The sequence below is a fragment of the Syngnathoides biaculeatus genome, chromosome 18, assembly GCF_019802595.1.
Source record: "Syngnathoides biaculeatus isolate LvHL_M chromosome 18, ASM1980259v1, whole genome shotgun sequence".
Lineage (NCBI taxonomy): Eukaryota > Metazoa > Chordata > Actinopteri > Syngnathiformes > Syngnathidae > Syngnathoides > Syngnathoides biaculeatus.
The window spans coordinates 7,906,511-7,928,130 of record NC_084657.1 but is presented as its reverse complement, the minus strand read 5'-3'; the positions used below and the strand labels follow the sequence as shown (position 1 = coordinate 7,928,130).

At 41.1% G+C, this 21,620-nt stretch overlaps 1 protein-coding gene and 1 pseudogene across 6 annotated transcripts in view; both read right to left on the bottom strand.

Moving 5' to 3' along the window:
- Positions 1–4,523: 4,523 nt before the first annotated feature.
- Positions 4,524–21,620, bottom strand: part of robo4 (roundabout, axon guidance receptor, homolog 4 (Drosophila)) — a 37,265-nt gene continuing 20,168 nt past the window's right edge. For 3 of the 6 annotated variants that reach the window (XM_061803539.1, XM_061803535.1, XM_061803540.1), the window contains 14 exons: positions 18,222–18,352; positions 16,531–16,643; positions 16,216–16,447; positions 16,000–16,121; positions 15,357–15,528; positions 15,052–15,240; positions 14,911–14,953; positions 14,712–14,824; positions 12,605–12,922; positions 12,181–12,285; positions 11,954–12,089; positions 7,092–7,325; positions 6,627–6,964; positions 4,524–5,002 (listed from right to left, as the gene is read on the bottom strand). In XM_061803539.1, coding sequence (XP_061659523.1) covers positions 4,821–5,002; positions 6,627–6,964; positions 7,092–7,325; positions 11,954–12,089; positions 12,181–12,285; positions 12,605–12,922; positions 14,712–14,824; positions 14,911–14,953; positions 15,052–15,240; positions 15,357–15,528; positions 16,000–16,121; positions 16,216–16,447; positions 16,531–16,643; positions 18,222–18,352 — 2,428 coding nt within the window. In that variant the 3' untranslated portion in view covers positions 4,524–4,820. The remainder of the gene's footprint in view (positions 5,003–6,626; positions 6,965–7,091; positions 7,326–11,953; positions 12,090–12,180; positions 12,286–12,604; positions 12,923–14,711; positions 14,825–14,910; positions 14,954–15,051; positions 15,241–15,356; positions 15,529–15,999; positions 16,122–16,215; positions 16,448–16,530; positions 16,644–18,221; positions 18,353–21,620) is intronic. The other 3 variants (XR_009792498.1, XM_061803538.1, XM_061803537.1) reach the window with 3 other exon arrangements.
- LOC133492329 (5S ribosomal RNA) lies at positions 17,350–17,468 on the bottom strand (annotated as a pseudogene).

Sequence of the window (21,620 nt, the reverse complement as noted above, 5' to 3'; positions counted from 1 at the left end):
TAAAATGCATTTGCTGATGTATGCGTGTTCCTTTTTCTTGGCGTAAGGTAGTTCCAAAAGTCGTGCATGTGCACGCAATACAGCAAGTTGATGCTAAAAATTGCAAAGCTCAAAAGCCGGAAGTGTATTTAATCAGCTATTGTGTAATTTGCTATTTTCCCCTACTCTTAATGTGAAGTCTTCGCCTTTTTGTCCATACAGTGATCACTTCTCAGCCCTTTACTGGTTTCTATTCCTCACCTAACCAAATTATTATGATCATATGATTGGAGCAAGCATCCTATCGGTTTTTAATGATAGCTGACACAGGGTGGCATTGGTCAGAGGTGAGATCACTTTTTCGTACACTTATGCCACCCTCTCTGGTTCAAACTGGAGTCTTTATAATTGTAAGGTGCACTTCTGGGCCTGGGTCCTGGGTCAGATTCAGGACAAAGTGGTTCATACTACCATTCAATATATTTTTTATATTAGTTTCCTGTCAAGTGATTCGCTTCTCAGTCACTTGCACAAAACCTGTTATACAATATGGAACAAGTTACACACGAAAATACCAATAGCAGCAGATAAGTCATCAACAATGGGGCATGCTCCTCTCTCACACCTCCCTTCTTAGAAGAGCATGTTTTTATACTCCATCTAAAAAAAAAAAAAAATTCAATCCACACACACACTGTATTATATAATATTTGATATGTGTAAGTCTATGGCTTCTTATTTGGCCATGATCTTTTTGCATTGCATTTGATTACTCGGCAACAGCAGACCTTTTGAGTCCGGTCACAGAAAATAATCCGTGAATTAAAGGCTGACAACTGTTGCCACTTGTGTGTTAGCACAAACGTCTGAAAATTCCTGAAGCAAACCTTGTATGATAGTGTATTCTTTTGTGAGTTATCAGTTCCTCTGCCAGACAGCCCTGAAAAAAAAGGTAACAAATTAAAATAAATAGTGTCTTTATTATAATATTTGAAAAGACATAAATCATATTTAGGCTCTTACATTAATTTCCTGTCAACTAGCTCACTTCTGGTGGCACAGTAGTAGTAGTAGTAGCATCTGTAGAGCGTTGGCCTCACAGTTCTGAGGTCGAGGGTTCAGTCCCAGCCTCGCCTGTGTGGCGTTTCCATGTTTTTCCCATGAATGTGTGGGTTTTCTCCCGCCACTCCAGCTTCCTCCCACATCCTCAAAACATGCAACATTCATTGGACACCCCTAAATTGCCCCTAGGTGTGATTGTGAGTGCGGCTGTTTGTCTCGATGTGCCCTGCAATTGGCTGACAACCAGTGCAGGGTGTAAAACTGCCTCCTGCCTGTTGATAGCGAGGATAGGCTCTGGTACTCCTGCGACCCTTGTGAGGATAAGCAGCTAGGAACATGGATGGATGGATATATATCCATTTTATGAGCCACAGGCATGCTGAAGCCTGTCACACCTATTGTCAACAGCAAGATTAAATTGATCACATTATGGTAGCTGCGTTGGGGTTTTTTTTTTTTTTTTTTTAAACCCTGAAGGTGGAAAGGTGGATCAGATGTAAAGTGTTGGCCTCACAGTTCTGAGGTCCCAGGTTCAATCCCAGACCCTCCTGTATGGCTTTTGCATGTTCTGTGACCCACCCCCGTTACACTTTCCCATCAACTTCACCCCAGCCTCTACTTAAAAGCTATAAATCACTTAACTCATTCATTCAGCTTGCGACAGGTCCAAAACGCCCACTGGGGTCTAAAGGGGGAGCCTGGATGGGCAAAGAAGAAAGGAAAGGCATCATTTAAACCCATGCTCTTTAATTCCAAAATGCAGACCACCAATTTCCATGTTAATTTGCCCATGACAAAGAAGATGGATGTCCATGACACAGTGCAAACTAAAATAAAGCTTTTCCATGGGGAGATTGGTGTGAAAGGCAAATCAAGAAAGACGGAACCAATGATAATTGGAATTAAATGTTTCAGTTAAAGCAGCATTTGGGAATAACAATGCTTGAATCTGAATATTATGACTTTAAATAATCTTGACTAATTTGCACTGTAGACATCCAGTGTTGACAGGGACAGGATCTGACAAGTCTTATGGATGGTTTGCACTGTTGGCCACCAATGTGTTGTGGTGGCATGAACCATGGAAATATATTGACATCTTATTTTTTTTTCAATTTACATTTTTTATGTTTAACTTAGTTAAAATTATTTCTTGGCACTATATCGCTATTGTAATATACAATAATGCAGCGGTAGTCTTCAGAATAACACATCAGAAATATCAGGTTTAGTTATATTTTAAGGATTTCCATGTCAATGAAAACATGATCCTCCATTGAAATTACAAAGCAGTTTCTCACATAGATTTAGCCTGGATAGTTTTGTTTGGAGGGCGTTGATGCATCAGCATTTGTATAATATGTTTCCATATTTTTTTCTGTAAAAAAGTTATTTTGCCGTCAAGTCTTACAAATTTATTTAAGTCACCCACATTGTTTCTTTTCACTATTTTCTATTTTGTCAGACTAATAAATCTACTATGATTACTAAGTTAGAAAGTTGACTCTGTTCTTAAATAGTTGGGGAACAATATTCTGCGGGTCTTAAAGAGCAATTAAAATACTCCATAAAGCTGGCAATATGTGGTACTCTGTTTTGAAAACTGCTGGCATGGAATGAATTAGAGGCACTTATGTAGCTTTTTTTTTTTATTTATTTTTTTTTGCTAAAATACATTAACATTGTCTCCCAAAGGGTTATTTTCCATCCATCCATTTTATTTGCCGCTTATCCTCGCAAGGGTCACGGGGAGTGATGGAGCCTATCCCAGCTGTCAAGGGGCAGGAGGCAGGGTACACCCTGAACTGATTGCCAGCCAATCGCAGGGCACATAGAGACAAACAGCCGCACTCACAATCACACCTCGGGGCAATTTAGAGTGTCCAATTAATGTTGCATGTTTTTCGCATATGGGAGGAAACTGGAGTGCCCGGAGAAAACCCACGCAGGCAAACTTCACACAGGCAGGTCCAGGATTGAACCCGGGACTTCAGAACTGTGAGGCCGATGCTTTACTAGCTGATCCACCATGCCGCCCAAGGGTTATTTTAACAAGTATAAATGTTTAAAGTATTGCAGTGCTAAAACAACAAAAAGTTTTTATACTCTCTATAACCACAAATTTTACAGCAATACTGTCTGTGACGAATCCCTGCAATGAACAGTATCGATAGCTGATGATTGATACTGCATTTTGATGAAGTGCAATATTTCCATGTCATAGTACTATTTTGTCCCAGCCCTCCTACTATGTGGAGCTGTGAATTACTTTTCAGAAATTTAGCAGTTCATCATCATGAGGTTGTTAGAAACTCTTTCAGTAAATCACAATTACTGGGTTCCACGCAACTGCAAAGCCCAGCATTCCCCCTGTAATCCGTCTTGTATCTGGGTCACTTGGGTCAAATGGGACTAGGAACGTTGAGTAAAGAAGGGCTTTACTGTCTGCTTCATTTATAAGCTGCATCCCAGATACCAGTCAGCATCCGCCTTTTTATGGGTGGAGTATTTAAAAACCAGTGTTGTCCTTGCCGGTGATTCTTCAGCAAAGTCTTATTGCGCAGGCAATTCGGAGACAAACTGAAGCAATGAAAACATGAATAAAAACAAAACATTTCAGAAGGCGCCAAATCATCATTTGCTGTGTACCACATTTTCAATTAATGTCTGTGAGAATGTGTGTGTACAAGACAAAAGAGATTATCCTTCAGTTGTGTCCTTCAATTCCAGCCATATGTTTCTGCTTGAAGCCTCCAGTTCTACTGCGCCGCACACACCGAGTCACAGATTGTGTGTTATCATCCCGCAAACACACACTGTGACAGGGATGCACAGCAATAACGTCACACCCACTGTATTTACAGTATTTCAAATTTTATTTTGGAGCTCAGCTACACCACAATCCCAAATGTCAAATCTTAATAAAAGTCAATGGCAAATTAAGTTACTAAAAACACAGTTACTAAATAAATCTGTTAAATTTGGAGAAAATGTCTGAAAAAACACCTTCTAGCCTGTATGATCTTAGTTACATTTAATGCAAATATATTAAAACAAATAATTTGGGAGTTAATACACAAAAAGAATCTGTTCTTTACAGTAAGATGACAGGGGGGCCTCAAAAGATGACATTTTCAATTTGGGTGCATTGATTTTGAGGGGGAGGGCGTCAGATATCTTTTCACGTGGCCCCAATTCCCTGGCAGCAACACTTCATATTAATTAATATGAACAAAATAATCTGTATGTGTGCCAATAAAACATATGGGGGCAACACATAACTTGATGGGAATGTCAGCTCTTATAAAATCCTGCAGAAAATGGGGGGAAAAAAAACAAAAAACGTGTTGTGAGAAAAGCTCAGTCTGTATTTGTTGTGCTATCTCAGTCTTTTTTTTTTTTTTCCAAAATATACCAGGTAAGGTCATCCCAAGGGAGGTTTTTCATTATCATCCTCTCTAATGAGTGAAAGTAAGATAAGAGGGAGGAAGGGTGGGGGTGGGGGGATTACATAATGCAAAAAAAGTCATTTGCAGAATGCCACATATAGTTGTTGGAATTCCACAGGGTGATCTGAGGAAAGAATTACAAAAATGCAAGCTCAAACACACATCCATAAGTGTTCAAAATAAAAAAAGATTTTAGTCATACATACACTGAGCGTGGATATTTACAGGCCATATTCTTGGAAACCATAAAATAGTTCAAGCTTTAAATGTTCCAGGGCTCTGAAGACAAAATTGTGTCTATAGAAGTTCTGACAGACCTGAAGGAATTCGTTAAGTGTTAAAGGGTTTTGTATTTCTGCTAGGATAGTATGCTCGGTACTGAGCCTCCATCTCCTCCATCCAGTTCATGCTCCAGTCCCACGCAGGAACAGGGTCCATCTCGATGAGGGTGCTGCCCTCGGCACAAAATGACGGATACAGACCGCTGAGGGGGGAGGCTGGAGGAGAGAAGTCTAAACACAGGCGGAAAGGACAGTATGTTAATGTGCATTTACACTACAGTAGTTTTGAGAGTAAAGGATCATATACAGTACAGAATACGATATGCAGGAATGTACATGATTTTGGTAACGTCAACAGAGGATGGTGCTTGGTTACACCACCCCCCCCCCCCCCGCCCCTCCTTGAGCCACAACCTCACTGGATGAATTTAAAGGCTGATTTGGCACAGTCCTCTAGGGCAATAGTCCCCAATAGTTGTTGTACTACAGACTGGTTTAATTTAAAGATTTCGGGACTGAGTGATATAGTACAAAAAAAACAAAAAAAAAATCTGACTTTTTTTTTCCACATAGTGTTCCCTCATTATTCACAGGCGTTACGCACATTTGTCACTTTGTAAATATTATTCAAGCTCAGTATAGGAAGTCCTTCGGTGAGTCAATCCTTACCCTTGAATACAGATTGATGATCATGCACTCCTGTATGAATCATTAAAACACTTCACACGTAACGCCTCAGTTAAACTGTATTCTTAATGTGGTAATAATTATGTAACAACAATATTTTCATTGGGAAATATTTTTTGAAATTTGAAGTTTTTAGTCTCTGAGTGAGTGAGACTGGAGACTTAGTCCCAATTCTGCTACTTTGACGAAGTTTGTATACACACCCTCACATGCTGAACAAAAGCACTGACTTGCGATGACGACCACATTTTATATCTAAATGGAAAGGTGAATCTACCAATATGCCCATTTAGAAATGATTGGATTCGGATATATTTATGAAATGAGGACCCCATCTAGTGGCTGCATGAAAAATTACTTATCGGACAAAACATTAAGTACATTAGGTACACAAAATTTAAGTCTTTAACTACAGTAGTTTTAAATCCATTTTTTATTGCTACATGTCAAACAAGTTACCAGTAGGTGCATTAGATTATCAGAAAATCAAAAGCATTCATGGTATACGCACTCTTAAGGCTGTGCAATTGGGCAATTTGTTGATAGGGGTGTGTTAAAAAATGTCTGCTGTTGACTTTACAAACTCAAAACCAATTTGTACGAACTATTTTGTTTCTACGATTTACCAATCTTTTGAATCACTAAACCAATATTTAGATGTATGATCAGAGGTTTATTTTTTTTCTTTTTGTTTTTTTAACCGCTTCACAACTGTGTGGCATGGAGTTAACCAACTTGTGGCAACTTTCAGTTCTTATTCCACTCCAAGATTCCTTAATGACATTCCACAATTCATTTGCATTTCTTGAGATTTGGTTCAGAAACAGCATTTTTGATGTCACCCCACAAATTCCTAATCGGATTAAAATCCGGGGATTGGGCTGGCCACTTCATAACAGTAACTTTGTTAGAAATGTAAATACTTGTCATCTGCCAACAGCCAGCAAAGGGTGAGGAGTGATGACGTGGTGGGATTCAAGTGGAGTCCAAAATCCCTAGAGGCATTACCTTACCTTTTCATCTTGGTAGAATTGGGATTGCCCCCCACCACACACACACACCTTTCAAAATCCCCTGCCCCATTAGTCCATATATAGAGGTTCCACTGTGTTATCCCATTGTCTTTGCAAAAACAACAGAAATTCAAGAGGGCTCATCACCTGCTTACCTGACAAAGAAGCTCCAGAAACAGACTCTGCCGTCAGAAAGTGTGCAAAATTGCTGCTGGCGTTAGTGTAGCAGCTGTCTACTGAACTGATGAGGCTTGTACGGGCACTTGCAAAGTTTCCATCTGTGATTGAGCTCCAAGTGTTCCACAGGGAACTGTCCCACTCACTGTAAAAAGAGGAAGGTGAACTCTGAAGCCGAGCGTGGTGTAATTCAATCGGTAGGGCCTCAGATGTAGTGTCGGGGCCGATTGCAGCAGATGGGATGTGCTCACTATTATCACCCACCATGGTGGTAAGAGGGTGGAAGCAAGAGAAATGTTGGTCAGAAACCTCCCTGCTGAGAGAGAATGACGTCTTGATCAGCTAATGACATTGTTTTATTTCAAATACAAGTCTACACTTGGGTCAGACATATTGACAAATGAGAGAAAAAGATGTTTTACATTGTTGTATGTACTGTTTACCTGGATTTACTTATTTTGGAGTTTAGTTCCAAATACAGAGAAACTTCTTTTGGAGTTAGTGTGTCATCCTGTTCTTCATTCAGAGATCTGCTGGATAATACAGTTGGTAGGGGGCTGCAGGAAGGGTTTTTAGTGTTGTGTTTCATGGACGCAGTCTGTAGATAGTCGCCTGAGGTATCACACACTGACTGTTGAGAGCCCAGATCCATTGTTAGCTTTGTGGAGCGACTGGATCTGAAAAGATTGCATAACGATTTTAAAGTGCTAGACAAACAAAGGCCAAATATTACTCTGTGTTCCTCTTTATCCTCTCATTAGCAACTCATAATAATAAATCAATATTCTCAGGGTTTGTACAAACATTTTGCACTTTAAAGGGAGCAGGCATTATTCACCAGGAAATGTGTATAAAAAAAAAAGTCAAAAAACAAGGACGAAACAGAATTTATTCCTCTTTCATGTAGAGTTCATGCAAATACGTGTGTATCTGTGAAAGCCTCTTCACTGGCAGATAACCTCAATTAGCTTTTGTGGCATTCATCAACAATGTTTTCCATCCATTTTCTGTTTACACAGCACCACAACAGCAGTGTGCTGTGAGAGATCATTATGTTCTGCAGTAATTGTCCAATTACATTTGATTGCTGTGAAAATTGGTATTAATTTAATGCTAATAGTGTATCATGTTTTTTATCTATTCATTACGTAAAGACACAGACAAAACAATTAAACGCTCTCATACTAAATGGTGGACGGTACCATTAACCCAGGGGTCATCAGCCTTTTTGAAACTGACATACAGTACTTCTTGAACACTGATAAATGCGAAGGGCTACCAATTTAATATACACTTGTGAAAAAAATAATAATTTTGAATAGAGAAGAAAGCCAATCAAAGACGAATTTGTTGAATACTCGTCATACGTCATGGACCTGGTACATGATGTCCATACTTCTTAATCCTCATCTGAGGAAATGCAGAGGATAGATGATTATAAAGCATGAAGATTATTCAGAAAAAAAAGTAATGAAAATAAACAAAAGTCAGTCTACTGGACTTTCTGTTTCAAACTAACTTTATCCTCCCAATCTCATGATAGAAAACCATCCATCCATTTATCTATTTTCGTCCACTTATCTGAGATTGGCTTGCGCGGCCAGTAAATTTAGCAGGGAAGACCAGACTTCCCTTTCCCCAGCCCCTTCCTCAAGCTCTTCGAGAGGATCCTGAGGCATTCCCAGCCCACTCGCCTAATGAAGTCTCTCTGCGTGTCCTGGAGTGTCCCTTCGGTCTCCCCCCTGTTAGAGGTGCCTGGAACACTTCACCAGGGAGGTAGAGGGATCTTAAACAAATGGCCGAACCACTACATCTGGCTCCTCTCAATGCAGAGGAGCTGGGGCTACACTCTGAGCCCCCAATGACTAAAGTTTTCATCCCATCTCTAAGGGAGAGTCACGACACTCTGCGTAGGAAACATTTTAGCCACTTGTATCCGGGATCTTGTTCTTTCGGTCATGACCTATAGTTCGTGACCATAGGTGATGGTAGGAAGATATATCCACCTGTAAGTTGAGATCTTCCCCTTAGCTCATTATTCACTACATAGGACCAATACAAGGTCCACATCACTGCAGATGCTCCACTAATCCACCTGTAGATATCTTGTTCCATTCTTCCCTCACATGTGAACAAAACCCCAAGATACTTAAACTCCTCTACTTGGGGCAGGATATCATCCCCTGAAGAGAGCATGCCACTCTCTTCTGACTGTGGACCGTGGAATGACAGATTTGGAGGTGCTGATTTTCATCCCATGTCCTTAACACTCTGCTGCGAACTGCTCTAGAGGGAGTTGAATGACTTGAAGCCAATGGGACCACACCATCACCAAAAAGCAAAGATGCATTACTAAGGCCAACAAACTGAACCAGCTCTATGCCCCAGCTGGGCCTAGAAATTATGTAAATAAAAGTTATGAACAGAATCTGTGACAAAGGGCAGCCTTGGCAGAGTCCAACCATCACAGGAAAGGAGGCTATCTTACTGCCATCAATGTGGACAATTTGACACTGGTCATACAGTGACTGAACAGCTCATATGAGGGGTTTCCCAACCCCAAACATCCAAGCACCACTCACAGGACTACACAAGGGACACACCCAAACACTGTCTCGAAGGCCACAAAACACATGTAGGCTGGTTGGGCCAACTGCCATTCACCCTTGAGGACCCTGCTGAGGCTGAGAAGTTGGTCCATTGGAGTGTGATCCTCCTATAGTTAGAACACAACCCTTTTTAAGAAAAGGGGTACCACCACCCTTGTCTGCCATTTGAGAAGCATTGTCCTCGATGTCCATGCAATGTTGCCGAGGCATGTCAACCAGGAGAGCCTCACAACATCCCGAGCCGTTAGGAAATTCAGGAAAATCTGATCTACCCCAACGATGAGCTTTTTACTCACCTTGTTGCCTCAACCCCAGAGGTAGGAGAGACCACCTCAGAGATCCGAGACTTTGCTTCCTCATGGGAAGGTGTGTTGGAGGAAATGAGGACGTCTTTGAAGTATTCTCCCCACTGATCTAACAATGTTCCAAGTTGATGTCAGCAGTGCCCCATCCTCACTAAACACAGTGTTGGTGGTCAAGTGCTTCCCCCTCTGAGACATCAAATGGTGGATGAGAATTTCTTAAAACCCATCCCAAAGTCATTCTCCAAGGCCTCATCGACCTCATCCCATCTCCAAGTTTTTTAACTCAGCGACCACTAAGGTTGAATTCCTTTTGGCCAGCGAGGACCCATCAGACACCTCAGGAAGCCCACAGTGGTGAGGGTGCAGAGCTGATCCACTGTTCCACAGCCAGAACAAAAACCACACTGCTCTTACTGAATCAGAGATGGAAATTCCTGACGGACCCTCCTCTGCAGCAGCCCTGAATAGAGATTACCAGGGAGGCCTTGAAGTTGGAACACAGTTTGGCAATCCAGAGGCACCGTGATCAACGTCCACACAATGTTGCAAAGGCATGCTGACCAGGAGATCCCCATAACATCCATAGTCTTTAGGAATGCCAGGTGAATCTCTTTGCCACCAATGAGTTTTTCCAAACACCTCAGGAGTACCACAGGTCAAAAGACCCGATAGGAGTCCTTCTTCAGCATCCGGCATCCCTCCCCCACCATTGGAGCCTACTCATCACCAAGAGGTAATCAGTTGACACCTCCCAAGTGTCCACAACACATGGCCCCAATTCTGATGAGATAAGTACAACTTCGGTCATCAAATGGCCATGGGTGTCCTGCTGTCAGGTGCACGTGGGGACACCCTTATGTTTGAATGTGGCGTTTGTTAAGGACAATCGATGGTGAGCACAGAAGTCCAATAATACAACACAGAGATTATGACTGGAGTGGCCATTCCTCCGAATCACGCCCTTCCCTGTCTCATTGTCATTGCCCACATGAGCATTGAAGTCGTTCAGAAGAAAAATAGACTACCCCGTATCCCTCCAGAGACTCCAAAAAGGGTGGGTACTCTGACTGCTATTTGGTGCATAGGCACAAACAACAGTCAGGACACTTCCCCTCACCCAAAGGCAGAGGCAAGTCCCCTCTTGTCCACCGGGGTGAACTCCAGTGTGCAGGCACCAAGTCAGTTAGTAAGTTATACCCACACCACTTCAGCACCTCTCACCACGGGTAACTTCAGATAGGAAGAGAGTCCAACCCCTCCCAAGAGGACTGGTACCAGAGACTGAGGCATGTTTGGTGGAGAGGCGAACCTCTGAACCTCATAAGGAACTCGGGCTCATTCTCTGCCAGAAAAGTGACATTCCACATCCCAAAAGCCAGCTTCTGTAGCCAATAATCAGATTGCCAAGGCCCCCGCCTAGCGCACACTGTACCAGACTCCAATGGGTAGGTGTTAGGTTCCCACTAGTGCTGAACCCACGGGATGTGTGTTACCCTTTTTGGCTGTGCCCGGCTGGGGCCCATTGGTGCAGGCTCAGCCATCAGATGATTCCCTTCCACGGTGACCTGGATCCGGGCAAGGAAAATCTACGTCCATTTAAATAAAATTCATTATAAGGGATTTTGGACCCAGGCTTTGTCTGGTCCCTCACCGAGGATACCATGGGTTAACCTACCAAGGGTGTGAGGCCCCAAACAACTTGGCTCCTAGGATCATTGGGACACACAAACCCTTCCACCACGATAAGGTGATGGCTCAAGGAGGGGTGATAGATAACTACATACATACAAAAGAGAAAAAAAATAATAGCAAGAGGGAGTCCATGACATATTCAGAACACAGTGACGGGAGGTTGTCCAGCATGGCAGAATTGAAGACAAGCTCTCAACGGAGGTCTTTATTCAATGCCAATCAAAGCGATTTATTTAATTTATTCCCTTTAAGTGAGACACAATGGAGACATGAATGGAGAGAGTAATCTATCTGTGAATGGAGCATTGTCACTGGGCCGGTGTGGCAAAAGACAACATGATCAAATATCTGCTAAATAGGCCGATACCTTTCAAAATCATTGGATTGTAGGTTAATTGTTGACTCAAAATTGTCAAAAGGTATGAATGGGAGTGTGAATAATTGTTTTTGTACGTTCCCTGTGATTGCCTGACGTGCAGTTCGGGGTGTACCCTGCTTCTCGCCCGCAGCCACACACATGAAGCAACATAAGTGGTGTAGAAAATGGATGGGTGAATTATGTATTGAGAAACAAATCAAGTAATTCCCCTACAAGTACTTAAGTATCAGTCATCATTTTTCACATGCATTTTCAAAGGAAAAAAACATTGTTAAATTGAATTTCCTATCAGTCTTACATGAACTGTTTATTTATTTTACCCTTCGTCTGAGGTCACACTGTGTGAGTCTGTAGCTTCCTCCAAGTTAAACAGCCGTGGTGGTGGCAGCACATCTATTAATTGTAGTGATGCAGAATTATGCAGCAGCCGAGGACAGTCAGCAAATGGATTATACTCTGGATGTCCACAGTGCAGAGACAAGAAAAGTTGAAAGAGGGGCTACAATGTCAGAAGACAACTATAATTGGAGGTTTGAGTGACAAATACCTAGCTGACTTAATGGGATGTGACTGAATCTCTGTTTGCTGGCATTAGACGGAGCAGTCTGGTTCCTGGTTTGTACTATTGGAACACTGTTCACTGCATGCACCTCTGCAGGTAAAAATAAAAAAATAAAAACTTGTTTTTTTTATGTTCACAGATGTTTTTGAATGAATCCATAACTTGTAGCTCAAATTCTATCATGTTAGACTGAAGGCTTTTTACCTGATGTGAGATATTATCTACCAACCACATACTCTATTTTAAATGTCTCATACAGAAATAGGATTTCAATCAGACACTTTAGAAAACTGTTGTTTTAAGAGTAGTCATTCAAAGTGACATTCATAAACATTCACCAAAAAGGAATCAAGAATATTTTGATAAACAAAGTAGTTATACTATAATCAACGGATTCATCGCTACTCACCTTGTTTGACGTGGCTCTTCTCCCATGATTCCCTCAAAACACCCATTTTGGGCTGAGGCCGAATGGACTGTTTCCATGGCAACATCACATGACCAGTGAGAGGTGAGGTCTTAGGCTGAGTTATCTGAATGGTCTCAAATGCTTGCTGTTGTGGCAGACCAGGAGGCATTTTTGGGTAACGCCTGGGACTGTTGAAGGTCTTGAGCCCATTTTCCATGAGGTCAACATAAAAGGTGCCATAGACAGCACAACTGTCTGTCCCAATGGGAACAGCTGTGTTATCCAAGCTTGGGTTCTTCTTTGTTGGTACTTGAAAGTCTGACGAAACATTAATTCAAATATCATTGAAATATCATAAAAATCGAAGCAACTCACAATTGTGCTGAGTAGCCACAGATGGAATGAAAGTATTCAGTATTTATACAGTGAGGGAAAGCCGACTCATGCCAGAAACCCCAAATGCGTACATGGGCTTCATTTTAGCCACATCCAAATTTGTGCCGTTTTCGCCATATCCAAGAAAATCCTAACAACTAAAACGGTGAAAAACAGCTACAGTAGTGTTCAAAATAATAGCGGCCCACTGTGACTAACCAGATTACAGATGTTTTCAGTATATTTGTTATTACTACATGTCAAATAAGTGACCAGTAGGTGGAGGAGATTCTGAGAAAACTAAAATGACCCAGCATTCACGATATACACACTCTTAAGGCGGTGCAATTGTGCAATTTGTTGAAAAGTGTATGTTAAAAAAAAAATACTGAAAATGTGAATTAATCTGGTTAGTCACACTGGACTGCAATTATTTTGAACATTTAAAGCCACTGAACACACAAAAAAACAGACATTTAGAAATTCAACACCAATGACTCGTCCATATTCACTTACTAAGCACAAAACATTCTTGATAGCACACCTTTCCACAAAGGCACCCAAAATATTGGCAGTAGCGTAAAAAGCATGGTCCACTCTTAAAACAGGTTGCCGTTAATCCTCTCAGACAATGAAGCGGATCAGTCCAACCACCTCCAACAATCTTATTTTTCTTGCTTGTCCATAAGGCCAAATTTTCAGTAGCAAATGCAAAATTCCTGAACATCGCGATTTTCTTTCCATTCCTGGAATAAATTGGTTCAAGGACAAAAAAACGTGGAAAAGATAAAACCTCTACAACTCAACCCACTCCTTTAGCATTTTAAAAAGACCACCAAACTAGGAACATAAAAGCACTGAGTGATCCAATGTCTGACATGGACTACCAATAATGTGTGCTGCTGTATTTGATAAACAAATAACTTGCTCTGAATTGTCTCTTATGGACCTACACACAGACATGACACAAACACAAGAAAAATAATGCTGCCAGTCAACGGCATTCATAAGTACATTTGCCAACCTGCCAGCGACATCGCGGCGAGCAATGAGTTGGCGCGGCGCAGCATGGAAAAGCTCAAAGATGACTCAGTGGGATACACAGCGCAGTCAAAAAGTATTCGCCTTCTTCTCAAATTCTCTTTTTAATTGCATAGATTCCCCACTTTAATGATTAAATCATCAAAAGTTAATATCAAACAGAGAAAGTGGGTAAACATAAAAGCAATTTTGAATTTACCATTTATAGCTATTCAAAGCTACTGACAAATTGTTTTTCTTTGGCTTGACAAAAAGCCTATAATCAATCATAAGAAAATTGGCTATGGTCAAAAAGAAGGAAATCTGAGCCATACTTGATGTTCAGTTTTGTTATTTTTACTGGGATCGGGATATGACAATAAAAGTTAATGTATTGTGATGGCAGCTGGAAGTTGTTGCGGGTGAGGCCACTATTTCAATATAGTAAAAATCAATTCCTTTATCTTCTTAATGCTAATATCCCAATTGAAAGATATACAAGTCTGACTGCTTCTGTATAATAAACATAACTTGTATTTATTGCCAATGGAAAGAAAGCAAACTCAACTCTTAAAGATAATGAAAATGAGACAGCTGGCCCATGGACTGTCTTTGGAGAATATTTGAACAGTTTATATTGAACAATTTATTTTTCTTTTAGCGGGGGTTAAACGAAAAATATCAAAGGATGTTTTATGTAGTCAGTACTCACTTGAGTTCCTCATCCCTGAAACCTTGTGACTTTGAACCCACAAGTCTTGGTATTTTCTGGTAAAAGGAGGTCTCCAACTCCCAGAGACCCAAGGAGAGTCTGGAGCTGTCATCCTGAGCAGAAGGGATCCCATCGGAGGCAAGTTTCAAAGACTTGTAGCATTCGTAAATATGATAACTTACACCTCATTCCTTCTTACCTGTGATTAATGAAGATATCTTCCTTGGCTCGTCTACACAAACCTATGGAGAAAATGACAACAGTACAAATAATGAGCTTCTTGGTATAATTTGGGACGTTTTCAATTTTTGTTAGCTTAAATTTCCTGTCAATTCAATACCTTTAGCCCCATCACGTCCTGGTATGAGGTGTCCTATTTTCCTGCGGCGTCTAAAAAGGCAAACAGCTGCAACCATCAACATGCACCAAACGAGGGCCCCAATACTGCCAATCAATACAGGGTCCTGGAGCAACGTAAGTAAAGTAGATTGCTCCGGTTCGGACTCGGAAGTAAATCTTATCTGTGGGTCTTTGAAACAAACAAAATGCATTACCTCACAAATCAAGTCTCTGTTTCAAGTGGCAGTGGGTCGGAATTGATTAAAAACAATGTTTCCAAAATTGATCAAAAGTCATTTAGCTTACTTATGACAAATCCATGAGGGTCACTTGGAACCCCTACTCCAGCACCATTCACTGCTGCCAGGGTAATCCAGTAGCGTTTCCCTGGTTGAAGCGCAAATATGTTAAGCCAGTGCTGCTTGCTATCAACAGTCCAGTTTTGGTACTGCTGCTCATACGACTCCCCACACCAAACCTGATTGAAGAGACAGTTCCATTAGTTATTAGGCTAGAGTATCATCTGGACCAGTCCACAAAAATGTCGAATTTACATCAGAAACAAAGAAAAAGGATTACCATTTAGACACTTGTAGACATGACAATGTAACATAGTAATGCAACCGGGAATACATGGTAAACTGAAGTAAAGCCAAAACAGGCGAAATTAAACATTCAAGCATGTACTATACTGTTCTTGGACAGTTGGCAAAATTTAGCTGAAACAGAACTCTCATCCATTAAAGAATATGAAATGCATTCTGAGAAACAATTGTGGTATTCTTCATATGTACTGAAGTGATCAATAGTGAAGCAATGATGAAAGGGTTCTGATGATGCATCACATTTGTTTCTACACTTTGCCATCTGATTAGGAAATCCTCTGAAGGTGGGTCTAATGAAGTGTGGGTAAAGAGAGACTAGATCAAAGCAATTATTTAAGCATTACCTGGTAACCTTGTATGATACCATTGTGAGTTTCAGATGGAGGAGGATCCCAGTTGAGGTGGATGGAGTTATTGTGATAATGGTTGACTGTTATGGACACAGCCAGTGGGGCAGCACTGGGAACTGTTTAAAATTCAATTTCAATTCAAGTTCAATAGTAACCACTGAATTCAAGATGATGATAATTCAACCACATAAGGAGGAAAATATTCCTTACCTGTCTCTGGGACTCTGAGGAACCGTGTGTTACTCTCCCGACCATACAAACTGCTGCCATAAGGACGAACCTTAAACTCATACTTGTACCCTCTCTTTAATGGGCCAACCTGTGTCTGTAAGCTTGGCACTTGCACTTTTTTTGCGGCCCAGTCTGAGCCTTGAGGTAACAGGGAACGATAAAGAACCTCATAGCCATCAAGGTAATGAGGTTGAATGGGGAAGGACTGGAGCTGAAAACACACCACCAAGTCAAAACACCTGACAAAGTAACATATTCTATCCATGGCTGCGAAGTAGCATTTACATACTGTACCTTCCACTGTACTTGAGATATGTTGGATCCTGGGGCCACGATCGTGACATTTTCAAGAGCCAATCGGAGGGCTGAAAGTTCTATGTGGAGATCTTTCTGTTTAGTGCTGGATGCTACAGGAAATATAAACAATTTACTTGATTCTCAAATTTAAAATGTGTAGTATAGCAGTGCCTTGAGATACGAGTGACCCGACTTAAACGTTTTTTCATGATGTGAACTGTCATTCAGCCGATTATTTTGATGCAAAACCTCAAGACACCCCCTCTAAAACCACATTTGCTTAACAATTGACTTCAAAACCTCATCAACTTAATACTCTATGCACTATTCCGAAATAATAATAATCAAAGGCTTTGAAGTATTCGGCCCAATGACTCACGATGTCCCGAGTTGTCAACAGTGTACTGTCCCCACTGTACACAGCTCAAAAATGCACTTACACACTTCATCCCAGAGTCGCCGTCCACCTCAGCAATGCCTCCTTTTTGGCTTTGGTTGTTATGCAGCCATGAATATCCATGAACCTCCTCAGGGCTAGGCAAATAAACGCCCCCTTGTGGAGTGATTTATTTTTTGTTTTTGTTTAAATAAACTTTATGTAGAGATTTTGGTGGAGATACAATTGTTAAGCGTGCAAAAACTATACAAGGTCGAAGATAGAATCAGCCTTAAACTTCTTCTTCTTCTTTTCCTTTTGGCTTGTCCCGTTTGGGGTCACCACAACGTGTCAGCTGAGATGAATGTATATTTGTTTGGCACAGTTTTATGCGGGATGCCCTTCGTGACACAACCCCTCTGCATTTAGCCGGGGAGAGAAGCTTACAGTACCTGGTATTCCCAGGCGGTCTCCCATCCAAGTACTAAGCAGGGCCAAACCCGCTTAGCTTCCGAGATCTGACGAGATTGGGCGTTCTCAGGGTTGCATGGCTGTAAATCAGTATTATTTCTAACATGCATCAGTAAACATGAAATGTGAATTGAAATCATCCACGCATTTGAAAATTTCAAATATTTTTTTCTGCTCAGAGCCTTGAAATCAGGTCATTTGACTTTCCATAGCTGATCTGTCACTGGGGAATATGTTGCCTTCCCTTTCCGCTTTCGAGCCAGAACTGTCAACATAAAACAACGTATGCTCTCACAAGTGGATCTTCGACACAGACACAACCAATCAGAGGAAAGTGGGCAGTCTGGTCCAAAAATGGACAAAACTAGTTCAAACAGAAGTATCTGTTAGATGGAACATTTCTGGACACTCGTATGACAAAACCAAGGTTTTTCTCGAAATGTCATTGACACTTTTATACGAAGTCCAAGTTTGAGACTCACTCTATGATTGTCTAATATGAGACCTTTGACTGCTTACCATGATAATAGGAATGAAAAATATTGGTATTTAGACATTCTGGACCAACACATTTGATGTAACACGATGTAATGACATACAGTACTAGATAAAAGTAACCCTTTACTCAGTTTAGAGCTTTTTTTTATCCTTAAGAGTGTTTATTTCCACCCAGATATATTTCTCCTCTAAATGTTCTTTATATGTATATATGTTTACACAGAAAAGGTACATTTCAACCTCCTAATTACAATAAAACAATCCAGAAATAGGAATAAGTGTTTCGCTAAATGAAGAGCAGCACAAAAAACAAACAAACAAAAAAATCATATACCCATACCACTACCTTCAACGAGTAGCTGTGCAGTGGCAGTGACCACACCAACATCATTGAGTGCAGTGCAGGTGTACTGGCCAGCATCTTGGGCTGTCACATAATGGATCTGGAGCATGTGATCTGGGTTCACAAGATATCTGTACACAAAGTTTACTTTTCTGTTTTATTGTTTCACTCTTGTACTGTACATGTGAATGAAATGTAAGTTTACACATTTACAGCGGAGATGATTTATTCAAAGGTAAATAAAACAGTTACAGTGCATTATTCTTCCATTGGAATGAAAATGTGAAGAGAGTTTCTGAAAATTAATGTATGCTTATTTCCAGTCCATACAGTGAAGAAAATAAGTATTTCATCACCCTGCTATATTTGAAGTTCTCCCACTTAGAAATCATGGACGGGTCTGAATTGTTCATCTTCAGTGCATGTCCACTGTGAGAGAGATAATCTAAAAATAAATCCTGAAATCACAACGTATGATTGGCTTGACCCCAGTTCAGACACCCCAACAAACCCCAAAAACTGTGCCGCATTATGATGTGTAAAATATGACAACCGAAACCTTGGTCTGTTGAACAGCTGAAGCTGTACATTAGGCAGTAATGGGAAAGAATTCCACCTACAAAGCTTCCACAATTCGTGTCCTCAGTTACCAAACATTTAATGGTGTTAAAAGAAAAGGTGACGTAAGACAGTGGTACAGTGAAGAAAATAAATATTTGAACACCCTGCTATATTGCAAGTTTTCCCACTTAGTAATCATGGAGGGATCTGAAATTTTCATCGTAGGTGCATGTCCAGTGTGAGAGAGATCATCTAAAAAGAAAAATCCAGAAATCACAACGTATGATTTTTTAACAATTTATTTGTTTGATACAGCTGCAAATAAGTATTTGAACACCTAAGAAAACCAATGTTAATATTTGGTACAGTAGCCTTTGTTTGCAATTACAGAGGTCAAACATTTCCTGTAGTTGTTCACCAGATTTGCAAACACTGGAGGAGGAATTTTGGCCCACTCCTCCATATAGATCTTCTCTCGATCAGATGGGTTTCTGGGCTGTCATTGAGAAACACAGAGTTTCAACTCCCTCCAAAATTTTTTTTATTGCTTTTCTATTGGGTTCAGGTCTGGAGACTGGCTAGGCCATGCCAGAACCTTGACATCCTTCTTACGGAGTTACTCATTAGTTTACCTGCCTGTATGCTTCAGGTCATTGTCTTTTTAAAAGACCCAGCCACGACCCATCTTCATTGCTCTGACTGAGGGCAAGAGGTTGTTCCCCAAAATCTGACAATACATGGCCGGGGTCATCCTCTCCTTAATACAGTGCAGTCGTCCTGTCCCATGTGCAGAAAAACATCCCCAAAGCATGATGCAACCACCCCCATACTTCACAGTAGGGATGGTGTGCTTGGGATGGAAGTCATCATTCGTCTTTCTCCAAACACAGTGGAATTATGATCAAAAAGTTCCATTTTGGTCTCATCTGACCACAAACATTTCTCCCATGACTCCTCTGCATCATCCAAATGGTCATTGGCAAACTTAAGACGGGCCTTGACATGTGCTGGTTTAAGCAGGGGAACCTTCCGTGCCATGCATGATTTCAAACCATAACATCTTAGTGCATTACCAACAGTCACCTTGGAAACGGTGGTCCCAGCTCTTTTCAAGTCATTGAACAAGTCCTGTCGTGTAGTCCTGGGCTGATTCCTGATACCTTTCTTAGGATCATTGAGACCCTATGAGGTGATATCTTGAATGGGGCTCCACTCCGATTGAGATTGACTCTCATCTTTAGCTTCTTCCATTTTCTAATGTTTGCTCCAACAGTGGACCTTTTTTCACCAAGCTGCTTGGGAATTTCTCCATAGCCCTTTCCAGCCGTGTGGAGTTGTACAATTTTGTCTCTGGTGTCTTTGGACAGGTCTTTGTTCTTGGCCATGGTACAAGTTTGAGTTTTATTGATTGTATGGGGTGTACAGGTGTCTGTGCAGCTAATGACCTCAGACAGGTCCATCTGATTCAGGATGATACATGGAGTGGAGGTGGAGTTTTAAAGGCGGACTAACAAGTCTTTGAGGGTCAGAATTCTAGCTGATAGACAGGTGTTCAAATACTTATTTTCAGCTTTATCACACAAATAAATTGTTAAAAAAATGTATATTGTGATTTCTGCATTTTTGTTTTTATATTATCTCTCTCACAGTGGACTTGCACTGATGATGAACAATTCAGACCCCTCCATGATTTCTAAGTGGGAAAACTTGCAATACAGCAGGGTGTTCAAATAGTTATTTTCTTCACTGTAATTCATATCATGTGGTAAACCCTCATTTATCACGACAGTTTTGTCCCAGAAATCCCCTCTAATAAATAAAATCTGAAATGAAATAACCACTAATTACCTAAATACCTAATGTATAAGTTCAGAGAGTTGCAGGTAGTTTATTTGTCCACTTGAGATCAGCATCCATACACCCTGCAAAAGATCAGGTCGATGAAAAGCACGTGCTGTGATTGGCTGATGACACCAATGCTGGGCCAGATAGACATGGTCGGACTGTCAACAGGCAATTTCTTGCCATAATCATTGCCACCGTTCCTCACAGTGATGGTCCTGGCAATGTAGTCAGAAAATAGTGTAGCAGGAACACTAAATTCATTTTAATTTAGTTTTGGAAAATCAAACTAAACTTTGCATGTGTTCTGTCGATATTACTATTAGTGTGCATTTGCTTCTTCTTCTTTTCCTTTTGACATGTCCCGTTAGGGGTAACCACAGCGCATCACTTTTTTTCCTGCATCTTCCGCTCTAACACCAACAGCCCTCATGTCTTCCCTCACAACATCCTTCAACCATCTCGTTGGTCTTCCTCTCGCTTTTTTGCCTGGCAGCTCCATCCTCAGCACCCTTCCACCAATATACTCACTCGCCTCAGGACATATGGAAACCATCGAAGTCTGGCGTCTAGAAGCTTGTCTTCAATACGTCCAAATTTGGCTCGACTTCGAATTAGCTCATTTCTAATCCATTCCATCATGGTCCAAGGGGATTCCAGTCTAACCTCATCTGTCAGCCTATCCATTACTATCGCAAACAGGAAGGGGCTCAGCACGGATCCCTGATGCAGTCCCACCTACACCTTAAATTCTTCTGATACACCTACGGCAAATCTCACCGCTGTTCTACTGCCCTCATACATGTCCTGTACTATTCTAACATATTTCTCCGACACACCAGACTTGCGCATGCACAGTTCCTCCCTTGGTCCTCTGTCAATGGCTTTCTTTCGGTCTACAAAGACAAAACAATCCTTTTGACCTTCTTTGTACTTTTCCACGAGCATCCTCAAGGCAAATACTGCATCTGTGGTACTCTTTCTAGGCATGAAACC